Below are 13,303 nucleotides of genomic sequence, written 5' to 3'. Positions count from 1 at the left end.
ACTCATGATGCTAATACAATCTGATACCCATTCCCAGTCTTCCAGTTAATCCTACATTTATGGCAATAATCACTTCAGAACACGAACTTGACTAAAAGTACTCAGCTTAGCAAGGGTTCCCCATTTTTAACGGGTTTGTCATATACAGCATGCTGTTGACTATTATGAATGTTCCTGATAAAATACACTGTATTTACTTCCTTTGGTGTATAGTATTTACTTTGGTAAATATACTGGCACCAGCTTCACATTCCATGATTTTCTGTGTCAGCCTTAAGGGATAAAAGGACTTTAATTGTACCTTGATTTAAGACGGGCAGATCAAAGTGACTTAATGTACTATGTTGACAAATGTATCTTTCTTCCTCCCTTTTGACAGGCTTTCAAAGAGATGCTGTATGCAGCTCAGGACCAGGCCCCTTCCATAGAAGGTAAGCAAGCTGTAATTTTTCTATAAGTAATTTTGACTTTAAGCAATGAGACCCCCATCTTCTGTTCAAAGAAAGTCATCTCAGAGTCATAGAAGCACAAGGTCAGAATCATATTTTCATTACAGTAGATTTCCGGTTATCTGACATAAACGGGTGGGCTGAATGTCGGATAATCGAAACTGTTAAATAATAGGGAGGCCCTATTATCCATGCCTCTCCACGCTCCAAGCCGGGTGCATGGCAGGGAGGGAAGAGACTTTTCCCTCCCCAAGCATCGGGCTTCAAGAGGCCCGTTGCTGCCTAGAAAAACAACTGTTTTTCTAGGCAGCAAGGCTCCAAGCCCGGTGCTTGGCAGGAAGGGAGGAGACTTTTCCCTCGCCTGGCTGCCTAGAAACACAGTTGTTTTTCTAGGCAGCAACTCACAAGGGGCCTCTCCAAGCGCCTGGTGCTTGCCGAGAGGAAAAAGTCTGTGTTGGCCGCGTCTTGTCCCTCCCGGCAAGCACCCGGCTTGGAGAGACCTGCTGCGCATTGTTGCCTAGAAAAACATCAATGCGTTGCAGGACCCTCCAAGTTTCGGATACCCGTGAGGAGGGGCGAGAAGCCGGTGCGTCGGATAATACGATGTGCCAGATAAGCGGAAGTCAGATAACCGGAACTCTACTGTATTCTGATATCCTCTTACTTCAGAGTATTTTTTCTCTATATTACTGTAAGTTTATACAGATGCCAACAGTCATTTTGCTACTTTCCCTGTCAGATATCCCAATGTTCTGTTCAATATGGTATATAGAAAACAAAGGAGTCTTATCACGGGCATATAATATTGTATTAAGAGGGTTGAAAGTAGTTGAGTTAAATATTCTTCCAGTACAGCATTTGATATTTAACTTCTTTCTTCGTGTTCTCTGTGAATGCACACTTGTGGAGAATAATGCACTTGCGCAGGCTCAACGGAAGCTTTCCAAGCTATTTCACTTCCAAATTTTGGTGGTAACAGCGCCCATTCCTCCCGCGGGCATAAAAGGCCCTCCTTCCCCAGTTCTTTTTCTTCCGCTGCAGCAGCTCTTCGGAACTCCAATCGCCATGTCTACAATGATATTTAAGAAATGTATTCAGTGTGCATCGAAGATACCGGACTCTGATGGTCATTCGAAGTGTCTCCTCTGCCTTGGGGAGACACATGTTGTTAGTTTGTGTCCGCACTGCCTGGCCTTTATGGCGCAGTCCAGGAACAAGGAGCGTTGTGTCTCTGGGCATTGCTCTAAAAGCAGGCTTTAGACCCATCTACAGCAACACAGCAATTGATCTTTGGCTTGACAAAGGCTGCGGCGAAGCCATCCATTTGAGCTCTGCCAAAAGCTTCGTCGAAGTCCCCTACGACATCGAGAACTTCAAAAGCTGCCAAGAAGGCTGTAAAATCTCCAGCCCAGTCCCCATCGACATCGAATTTGATGGGGTTGGTAAATCTTTCAAATCGATTACTGCAATGCCGCCGTCATCCTCCGTGATGATCGCTTTCAAAAGGGCCCAGGAGGAGATGAAGAGGCCACAGACAGAGACAGCAATCCAACCTCTCCTGTCACCCATCCCTCCAACACTGGGAAAAGCCTTCCATTCTCTTTATAAAGTGCAGAAACAAGGCTTGGGGAAAAGAAAAACCCAGCTAAAATCCCCATCACCAGTAGCGGCAAAACAACCTGTACTGACTTCATCAGATGTCTCTTCTTGCCGATCCTCACTGATCCCACCGGCCCAAACCCAGAAGATTGAATCTTCATCAAAGTCTCACTGTGTAGTGATGTTGGATGGGGAGATACTAGACTCGCCATTGAGATCGACACATACTGTAGTCCAAGTCCCTCAACATCCCCAGCTCCGTCGGGCTTGGTGAGGCAGAAGCTATTTCCCCCTCCGGAGGAATCGCTTGCAAAGGGGAGACAGATTACATGTTTGGCTAGAGTGGTGGCAGCAGCTACACCCAGACCGCTCACCAAACCACCCCAAATGTAAGCAGCAAAGCCTCATAGAGCTCTTCCTCTTACCATTACAGAGGATGAAGACATTGAAGCAGATGGCACCGAGTCCATTCGGTCCAAGTCCGTCCTCTCTCTTGGTCTCAATCTTTCACTGGACCCAGAAAACTACCTCATTGACCCTTCCTCACCCACAGACAATGTGCGGGCCTTTATAGACCAAATGTTCTGTATGGGAAAGGCCCTTGGACTCAAGGTTAAGCAGGCCTCAAAAGAAGTCACTGATCCGGTCTTCAAAAGCATCCAAGCCCAAGCACCACCGGCAACTATCCTGCCCTTTCTTCCTTACCATCTCAATATAATCAGGGCATCATGGAAAAACCCATCTTTCATCCCGCCGACATCGAAGAAGACTGGGGCTTGGTACCGAACTGACTATGAAGCCCTGGAATGGTTAAAGCATCACTCTGAAACAAATTCCATCATCGTAAAGGCATCTCAGTCCTCTGAGAAGCAAAATTCAGCCCTGTTGGATGGTGAAGGAAAACATTTTGACTCGGTGGGAAACAAACTCTACTCTGACGCCTTCTTGCTGGCTAGAATGTCCAACTACAGAGCATGCATGGGAGCATACCAGGAAATGCTCTGGGGAAAGGCCCAGGTCTTTCATGATAAACTCTTGGACGAGGACAGGTCTATGTACACCACGTCTATGTACTACGTGAACAAGCAGGGAGGCACCAGGTCCAAACTCTCTCCATAGACATTTGGAAATGGTGCATTTGGCAGTGTCTCCCTCTCAGCAATGTAACAGTCAAAGGTTGCTTGCCCTGGCTCCTCATTCGAGTCTTGATTATGGCTTATATTTTTGTTTGTTTAATAAACTATTGATGCTTGGTTTGCATACTGATGTCGGTTTGACATCTGTTTCGCCATCCATGCACAACAGCTTGCTAGTCTCCACAAGTGTGCATTCACAGAGAACTCGAAGAAGGACATGCTGTCTACCTGTAACTGTTTTTTGCTTTGAGTGGTTCTCTGTGAATTCACACTAACCCTGCCCGTCCTCCCCTCCACATCAAACCTCTCCCTTTCTAGCTGTCACTGCAGCTCAGGAAATGGGAAAGGAGGGGTTGGGGGCATCTTTTTATGCCTGCGGAAGGAATGGGTGGAGCTACCACCAAAATTTGAAAATAAAACAGCTTGGAAAGCTTCCATTGAGCCTGTGCAGGCGCAGTATTCTCCACAAGTATGAATTCACAGAGAACCACTCCAAGAAACACAGTTACAGGTAGGCAACCTATCCTAATGAAACACCTGCAGCTGAACCAGTGGCAGAGTGCCCAACTGTACCTGGGCACTGCCCTGCTGCCACAGCAGCTGGCTGAAAGCTTGGACCTGGAGCTCAAGTGGGCCCAAGAGACTACTGTGTGTTTCTTCTTCCCTAATTGTGAAGCATCTGCTGGATGGTGCTACAGTATATCACCACTTCCACCACACACATCCTAGCACCATCTGCCTGCTGTTGTGCAGCCAGGGAAAACGGAACAGCTGTAGTCATCCAAATCTTTAGTCTACATAGGCTTTATGTTCCACTTGAATCAAATAGGATGTTGGACGTGAATCTTTATACTGTATCTAGGTTTTCTTCAAGCTGGTAATAATGATCAAATTCATTTGGATGTTGGTGTGTCTTCACAGTTTTCTAGTGAGTAGATAAAAGCATTAATATATCAAAAGGAGTAAACCAGAAGAGTTAAATGTGATATTTTCTTTCTGTGCATTAGGCCCCAGATTTCACGTGCATAAAACTGTTATACAGTAGTGTTGACTTCCTTGTGTTCTCTCACTTTGCTGAGTACTGTATAAGCTTTGTTCCAGTGTGCACTTGGTTCATAAAACATGCCTTTCTGAACCCGATTGTTCTGAGAAATAACTTATGTGTGTTTGTAGAGACTTAATAGTTTCTTTTATGAAACCTTTAGAACTCTCTCAATAAATACATTCTAGAACTTGCTGTCCTGAACTTTATTCTGTACTGTCAAACAGTGGATCAGATTTCATGCTTTTATTGCTGCCATTTTCAGTTAACAAAATTTCACTAGGAAGGACTTTGAGAAGAGAGCATAAAAAAACACCAAATATCTGTTGAAATACTAAATTAGAATGAGAGTTTCAGAACTGGCATTAATTTTTCTACTGTAGAAATGTTTATTAGAAATGTGGGATAATGAACATTCATCCATACAACTCTTTAACCAGTACTAATTTATGTCAACTAAACTAAATTCATGTGTCCAAAGTTTTCAGATCCTATTTGATCTTGTGAGCTAAGCAGCCTCAGTGTTGGTTAGTACTTTGATGGGCGACTACCAAGTGCTGTCAGACTGTATTTCAGAGGAAGGTACTGGCAAAACCACCTCTGAGTATTCCTTATCTAAGAAAACCGTATGGAATTAATGGGATTACCACAAGTCCACAGGTGACTTGAACACAAATATTTGATTGACTTTTACTGTTGTATGCAAACTTGTATGCAAACTTATCTTAATGGTAGCAAACAACACACTAGTGTCCACTGCTGTTTAGCTTCTCCCCTTAATAAATCAAGAAACAGCATTCCTAATACGTTTATTGTTGTATTTGAAACAGGATTCTTGGCTTCTTGTTTGAAAACAAATCAGTAATCAGAAGCCATTGTTGAATGAAATGGGAGCAATTCTTGTTACCTACTTTTACATGATATAACTTACATATTAGTATCAAATTAAACACAACTTCCCATACAAATTTTCCTTTGCGTTATTATTCTGTTTGATATAGTCAGATGAAATTATGAGCAAGGGTATATAAGAGTTACCACTGATGTACCATAGCATATTTACCTTGATACAGAAAAAATTGCCTGCATTTCCTAGGAGATTTTCTGGCATATAGTGAAATGAATATAATTCAGTGTTTTATATGTTGAAGAATTGCTATTGTCTTGTGGCTTCATCTTCCATGTATAAATTACTCCTTTAAAAAAAGCAAGCCAGTATAATAAATTCTATAATTTTGCTTGCAAGTTAATATTTTAAAAGCAAGTGTTATGCATTTGCTTTGAATGGTGGGGAGGTTTAGTGATGGGTGGAAAATGTTATGGTAAAGGAACGAAATCTTGTCCTTGGAAAGAAAATTGTGCCTGGCTTTCTTGCTATCAGTAACAAAGGTTGCTGGACAATTCCTGATTATTTCTACTTGTTTAGCAGACGAGTCTCTATTTCCCCAAGCTCCTGGAAATCCAGCTTTTTCCAGTAGCAGTGAAGTTTAAAGTGAGTCTGTAAATTATTCATTTTGATTATCTGCCTGAATGGCCCGAGTCTACATTTAATAATTTTCCCTAGGATCTTTGCAGCTCTAAAGGGTCTGTTGGGGGTTTCAAAAGCAGCACAAGGAGAGAAAAGCAATATCAAATTTGAATTTGGTATCTGCTTAGTGCAACTCTAAACATTTTCCATATAGTTTACTAGCTTTTTTATGTTCAGTTTTTTTGTTCGTTTCCTATATTAAGTATATGTTATTTTCTGGAAGAGCCTGATTTTTCAATGTAAATGGTAATTCCTCAGAAGAGATTCATTGAAAGCACCAGTATGTAAATGTTTTCAAACCAGCCAAAGAGAAATGTGGGCAGGAGAAGACAGGCTAAGAAATATGTAAGCTGACTGAACTGAAAAAGGGTGGATATACATGTGGTTTGTCTGAATTTTCTATGCTGGGGATGGGGTTTGCATTTTATTATGTTTCCGTTTGCTAAAACCTTTGTGCTCATTTACAATTTGCCATGACTCAGGAGGGGAGACATAATATGTTAGACACACCTAATAAATAAGATGGATAGATTCAAGCAAGGAAGTCATGGCCCTGAATCTGCAACCTCTGAGCAGGACTGTTGATATGAGCATGACTTTGAGGTGTCTCATTCATAAGGTTTTTATAAGTTGAAGTCAACTTGATGGCATTCAATAACAACAGCTCCTCAAGTTTCAGTTCAACACGCAAATCCCTATACAGTGGGCCCGTGGTATCTGCTGGGATTTGCTTTCAGATCCCATCAAGTTCTGAATGAATGCTCAAATTGCTTTACATACTCTTGTGTAGTAATATGGTGCCTCGTATATAAAATTGCAAAATCAAAGTTTGTATTTGGGGGGGGGGGGGGGGGGAATTGGAATATGTATGCTGTGGGTGGTTGCATCCGTGGATATGGAGGGCTGACTGTACGTTGCTGACTGCTGTGTGGATAGTATTTTAGAAAAAAAAGTATTTTTTCCAGTTAAGTTTATTGTGAAGGGAGTGATTACACAATAAAAAATGGCAACTGTTGTGAGTAATACTCTCCCCCCCCCCAAATATTAGTATATAAATCTGACATGGAAATGCCAGCAAGTTCAAGATACATAATTTGTTACTTTTAAATCTGTTTCTTTGTGCGTAATTATTCTTTCTGACTAGAACTGGAAACCATTATCTTGACAGTTGTTCACAATAATTTTAGGAGAAAAATAGTCATGTACCGGGGTGGAGAATTGTTTGTATTAAAATCATTTCCAACTTCTGGCAGGCTTAAGGTTAATGTTTTCTTGGCATGATTTGTTCAGAGGAAGTTTGCCATAGCCTTCCCCTAGGACTGATAGTATGGGATTTGCCCAGGGTCACTCAGTGGTCTTCCATGGCACAGCAGGAATTTCAACTCTGGTCTCTAGAAATCCTAGCCTAGCACTCAAACCACTGCACTATTCTGGCTTTGTGTATTGAGATACAGTAAATTTAAATCTTTGAAGTGATTAATTTTACTAAGATCTGTTGTTTAAACTTGGACAGTTGCCACAAACAACTCTTCAGGCAGTATGTTGTAAAGGAGATACGAATTTCTTTGCTGTAAAAAGGTAACTGCCAGTTCTTTTTATTCTGCATGCTTTTCTTAGTAAATGTTTGATTTGTTTTATTTACTTTCTTCTCTTTGAATCATGGTAATTGAGAACGATCAAAAAAGCTTTCAAATATAATATTTTGGCCAAATAATAGGATTCCTCTTTGTGAACATTCTGTGAATGTTCAAGACCCCTTGAAATAAACGAACCACTCTCCAATGATGCTGTCCAAAACAGCAATACCAGTTTCATTTTGTTAATCGGCTTAAGAGATCACACCACGTGGTGGCTATTGCAGGAGAACTGCCAAGGAGAACACTTGGATAGCCACTTTTTGTATTTTAACAGTTTTAAAGTAAACAAGGGCATGGGCAGAGTAAAATCAACTATTTGGCTTCCTGTTGATGGTCTGCAGATATGGGCAATTCCATGTGAAATTGAAAAGCAATTGTTACATGTTGTTTTACAGTTAAAACAATTTATTTACTCACTGGGTGTGTTAATTGGGTGTGAAGGAGACAAGTGCATTTGATAAGAGCAAGAAATTAGGATAGTTAGGTTGTGAACCTGTGGGGCATGACTGACTTTTATATGTAGAAAGCATTGTAAATAAGGAAGATACCCAATTTAGCACAGCAGGGGAATTCTAAAAAAGAGGGAGCTAAGGGTTGGGTCTTATCTTTAAGGTTTCTGTCTCCAAAGAAGGCAAAACTCTTACTTGGATTATAATTGGGAAGTTATAATCCTACAGCATCTAGTTTCCCCCCTCTAGATGTTCTTGAAAAAGGTCAGCTTTCTCTTCCTGAGAAAGAGGCTTCTGACTTCACAAAATATAGAGACAACCTTTATTCCTGGATAAGTTATTTTACTATTACTAGTAGTTTAAATTTTACTGTCTTTTGTTTCAGCCTCAACATAGCCTCTGGCTGTATTGAGATCTTGCCAAACCATTTTAAGCAGAAACTATATTTTATATAAATGTGGGCCTGTGACTCTTAATATCATCATGTTCCTATCCTGAATATGTTTGTATGATGTCACTACTGAAATCATGCACATAAATGGCAATGTTATGATGACATGATACATTTTAAAGCTTTTCATTTCAGCCCTAACTTACGCTCTGATTGGCTAAAGTGTCATCACCATTTCACATCTACAACCTTAGACATATTAATAGAAGATATTGTGATTTGAGTTTGCCATTATTTCCGAGAGTGAGCTTAAGCTACAAAAGAAACACTAGTCTTTAATGTCTGTTCCATCATGATTTCCACTTCTTTGTTTGTGTGCCTTTCCCTGCAAGATATTCACTGAAAAGCATTTGCTCTGGATTGAAAGTGTGCCTTCCCTTTGACATAATTCAGTGGCAGGGGTATTGTTAATTTTACTCAAGCAACATTAGGCAGACATGTTACTTTACTTTTTTCCTATGCATCTTATGCTGTAATCTTTGCTGTTGTGTTGGTTTTTCACTGTTTGAACACTGTGTTCTTACTGTCCCACTAATTGAGCAGGAAGCATGGTGATAAGCCATAAGGGTACCTGTCCTTGAGTCCCCTCAACAATGTCAAGAATAAATGTGAGATAATTAAAGTGGAAGGTTACTTGGTTTGTTAGCCTGTTCATGATTGAAGCCTGCCAGAAGCCTGCGTTATGGCATTAGTCTAGTCATAGTGAAAAGGCAAACTCAGACAACATTTGGTTTGCTTTTAATTTCAGTTTCATACATCTGTGGCCCAGTGCATATAATGCTGCATTACAATTGTTGTGTGACTATCAATAGCTATCTATATATATTTCTAGGACCAAATTAACAAAAAAGAAAAACAAAACAAAACCACTGGAGCAAATAACACCAAAATTTCCAACAAAATGCCTCACAACCCAATGACTGACCACCACAAAAAAAAACCTACACACAGAGAGACAAGCACTTAAAACGCCAAAAAATAAAGAAGACAACATAGCGCATGTGCAAGAAATAACCCCTAGCTCCGCCCCCCCTCCTGCGTGTGGGGAAAAACACGACCAAAGAAGAAAGACTGTTAATAAAATGCACCCCAAGGCAGGCTCTGCTTCCCCTCAGAAGGGTGCTTACTTACTTAGTTACTTACTTACTTGCATTGCAGCCTCTGCACCCGCTTGCACACCCTATCCCACCTCCTCCCCTGAATGGTCTATATCTTTTTTAAATTTTCTCCCCCTCCTTTTTGGCACGAATGGTGCACTCCCCTCTTTTCCCTTTACTCTCCGCCCTTTGCCGCGCAGTACACACTTGCCCTGAGTGAGGCGACTGTGTTTACAGCTGACGGGGAGCCTGGCACATAGAGAAGAGCAGGTAGAGAGAGCCAGCCACCAGGGCTGTTCTTCTTGGAGTGGTTTCCTCCCTCCTCACACACAGGAACACATAGACCACCAATTAGAAAGCGGGGGTGGGGGGTGGGGAAGAGGATGAGGAAGAGCAGTTCTCCCCCTGGCTGCCAGTCAGAAGGATAGAGCCTGCCCCCTTTAGGCCCCACCCACTTCGTGTCATAGCAACCCTCTCAGCCACAATGTCACCCCGGGGGATAGGCAGAGTTCACTTTGGCCTCTTCCACACTGCCTAACAAATACAGATTATCTGATTTGAACTGGATTATATGGCAGTGTAGACTCAAAGCCCTTCCACACAGCTATATAACCCAGAATGTCAAGGCAGATAATTGACAGTATCTGCTTTGAACTGGATTATCTTGTATCCACACTGCCATATATAATCTAGTTCAAAGCAGATAAGATTATAAATATAATATATAATAATTACTGTGGTATAATAATACAGAACAATATCATCTCTAAAACCAGGCCAGAAAATAAAGAACAACATACTGAAAATGGGAATTCCAGACAGGAAACAACCAGAGCCAGCTAACACCTCCCAACAAATGATTCGCCCAGGGAGGAAGCAGCCAGTCTTTGAAGCTTTAAGGCCATTAATTGCTAATCAGGGTGACTAATTGCAGCATTCATACTTTCCTCCAACAGACAAGATTTCTTTCTCCCACCCTGAACATTATTCCACAGGAATATAAACCCCACTTGCCTGGCTGCTTCCTACCAAGGGGATCTTCCCTTGGCCACCTTGAATAGCACTGAACATCATTGCAGCTTCAAACACAGGCTGCTTCCTACCTAGGGGGATCTTCCATTGGCCACCTTGAATAGCACTGAACAGCGTCGCAGCTTCAAACCCAGGCTGCATCTTACCTAGGGGGAATCTTCCGTTGCCCACCTTGAATAGCACTGAATGTTTTATTTTAATCTAGGTTGCCAGGGACCTGGGGTCTCATGCTGCACATAAATATAATAAACATGGCTCAACAATGTTTCCATTTCATATCCAGTTCTTGACCTCTCACAACATAATACAATAGAGCCCCGGTTATCCGAGATAAAGGGGTGGGCCCCATCTCGGATAACTGAACAGCTCGGATAGGGTGAGGTCTCACCCCTTGGGAAGCGCCTCGCCATCGCTGCTAGGCAGCAGCTATCGCAGGACGCTTCCTCTTCTCTCTCCCTCTCCTTCTCTCGAACTCGAGAGAAGGCCTCTCCCTCTGCTTCTCTTGAACTTGAGAGAAGGAGAGGGAGATGGAGGGTGCCCCCAGCGGCTCCTCGGATAATACAGAGCCTCGGTTAACTGGAGCTCAGTTAAGCTACAACTGAATACAGGACAGGACTTAATCTTAAGATTTTAGATTGGTGGTGGCAAAGAAATTCTACCATTTTTCTACAGCTGTTAACTGCTGGTTGGTGAAAGCCCTAGAAGATAACAAATAGAGCTGTCAAAAATCTTTGCCAGACATATTAGAGGCAAATATCTCATATTCATATTGGCTTAGATGACATTGTTTTAACAGAGTAACAGGTGAACATGGCTACATCATGGTGCTGGCTAATCTTGCTGTTATGGGTGTCTTTAAGCTTGTATACACCAAGCATGTTGAGAAGATTGCTACTATATTATAAACTCCTAACTCAACTTATATATTCAAGCGCATCTTCTCAGATGGAAAAGTGCATCATGTTTTTACAGAAGTGACACACAGAAGTGACACAGTCCAGCACATCTGGAGTGCAATGTGAGTAAAATAAAGGGTGATCAGAAAAGTAAGTATGCAGGTGTGTGTTGTGCTATGGTGTTCATAACCAGCTCATGCTTTCATACTCTCTTTCCGTTTCTTGAAGCTAATCATAGAATCATAGAGTTGAAAAAGACCACAAAGGGCCATCCCGTTCAACCCCATTCTGCTATGCAAGAATACACAACTAACGCATTCCCATCAAATGACCATCCGGCCTCTGTTTAAAACCTTCAGAGAAGGAGACTCTGCCATACTCCGAAGCAGCTTACTCCAGTGTTGAACAGCTCTTACCACCAGAAAGTTTTTCCTAATGTTTAGAATGTATCTCAGAGGCACTAAACCAGTGGTTCCCAAACTTATTTGGCCTGCCGCCCCCTTTCCAGAAAAAATATGACTCAGCGTCCCCTGGAAATGGGGGCATGGCTTAGAGGGGTGGGCATGGCTCCTGCTCAAGAGGGTGGGGCTGAGCCTATCCTCTAGTCCAAGATGCAGGGCTGGGAGGGGGGGCACCAATGGGCATCCAGGACTGGGATGGGCTGATTTACAAGCTCTGAGGCAGGGCTGAGCTTCTATCCCTGTCCTGTGGCACCTGCCAGGACACAGGAGGCAGGGCTAGAGGAGGGGGCGGGGCCTCTTTCCAATTGGGCTGACTGGGCTGGACATCTATACCTCACCCCCATGTTCTAACAAGCGCCTCTGGGGAGGTATACAGAGGCTCAGCCCTGTCTCGCACTCTTGGGAAGAGGCCCTGCCCCTAGCCCCGCTCTTTAGTCCTAAATGACCTCTCAGGAGAGGTATAGAGGCTCAGCCCTGTCTCAGGTTCTCAGAAGGAGGCCCCGCCACCTTCCCTAGCTCCGCCCTCTGTGTCCCAACAAGCATCTCAGGAGAGGTATAGATTCTCATCCCTGTCTCGGGCTCTTGGTCAGAAGCCACACCCACTCCTCTAGCTCTGCCCCCTGTGTGTCCTAATAGGTGACTCAGAGGTTTAGCCCTGTCTCTGGCACTTGGAAAGAGGCCCTGCCCCTCCCCTGGCCCCGCCCCGAAATGCACCTGTGGCCATCACCGCCCCCCTGGATCGCTGCAGCGCCCACCAGGGGACGGTAGTGCCCACTTTGGGAATCACTGCACTAAACTTTGCTTTATGTTCAAGAGTTGAAACCTGGTAGTTTCCTGACTCTGACTTCTGCCTATTCATTCTCGGAATGGCAGTAGGAGCAATCCACATCTCTTGGGATTCTTCACATGCCATTGACTGAAAGGAGTTCTTTTCTGTTAAAATAGTTAGGATCATTTGCCCCTTCTGCATCAGTTAACTTCTCCTGCATAATTAACAGAATTTCCTCATCTAAGTGTTCTCATTACTTTCTTAATTTCTTCCTCATTTGTTCTAACTTGCCCTGATTTTTTGAAATTCCCAAGGGCACATAACAGCTGGAACGGTTTTGCAAACCACTGCCTCCTCGGCTAATGTAGAGCTATCACTACCACATATGCCTTTCCTTGTATCTTCTGTAGTACTCTTTGCAGTATTTTGGTGGGTGGAAAGGCAAGCGGGCATTGTGGTAGACATCTGACTTCCAATGCGTTGTGTCCCTTGACACATGGACTTCCATTGATGGAAAAGTAACATAATCTTACAATTCTTTCTCAATCCTTTCACACTTGGAAGTGTATTGGGATATAGATCTCAAGGTTTTTCCTTATTTTTGTTGCCTGTTAGACTAAAGTGTAGTGATTTGTCTGGTGGAGAGCAATAATCCTTTGGTTAACCATTAACTAGTACCAAAAGACTACTGTGTAGCTTCTTACTTTCCATAAGCTATAATAATAAAGAATGCTGTCAGGTTTAGGGGATGATTCAC

General features: G+C 42.7%; 1 protein-coding gene across 1 annotated transcript in view; it reads left to right on the top strand.

Moving 5' to 3' along the window:
• Positions 1-13,303, top strand: part of xpr1 (xenotropic and polytropic retrovirus receptor 1) — a 129,179-nt gene that overhangs the window by 17,247 nt on the left and 98,629 nt on the right. Inside the window, exon 2 of the mRNA XM_003219859.4 lies at positions 380-431. Within this exon, the coding sequence (XP_003219907.1) occupies positions 380-431 (52 nt within the window). The remainder of the gene's footprint in view (positions 1-379; positions 432-13,303) is intronic.

This window comes from Anolis carolinensis, chromosome 4 (genome assembly GCF_035594765.1).
Source record: "Anolis carolinensis isolate JA03-04 chromosome 4, rAnoCar3.1.pri, whole genome shotgun sequence".
Taxonomy (NCBI): Eukaryota; Metazoa; Chordata; class Lepidosauria; order Squamata; family Dactyloidae; genus Anolis; species Anolis carolinensis.
The sequence above is the reverse complement of the archived record's forward strand: the minus strand, read 5'-3'. Positions and strand labels throughout refer to the sequence as shown.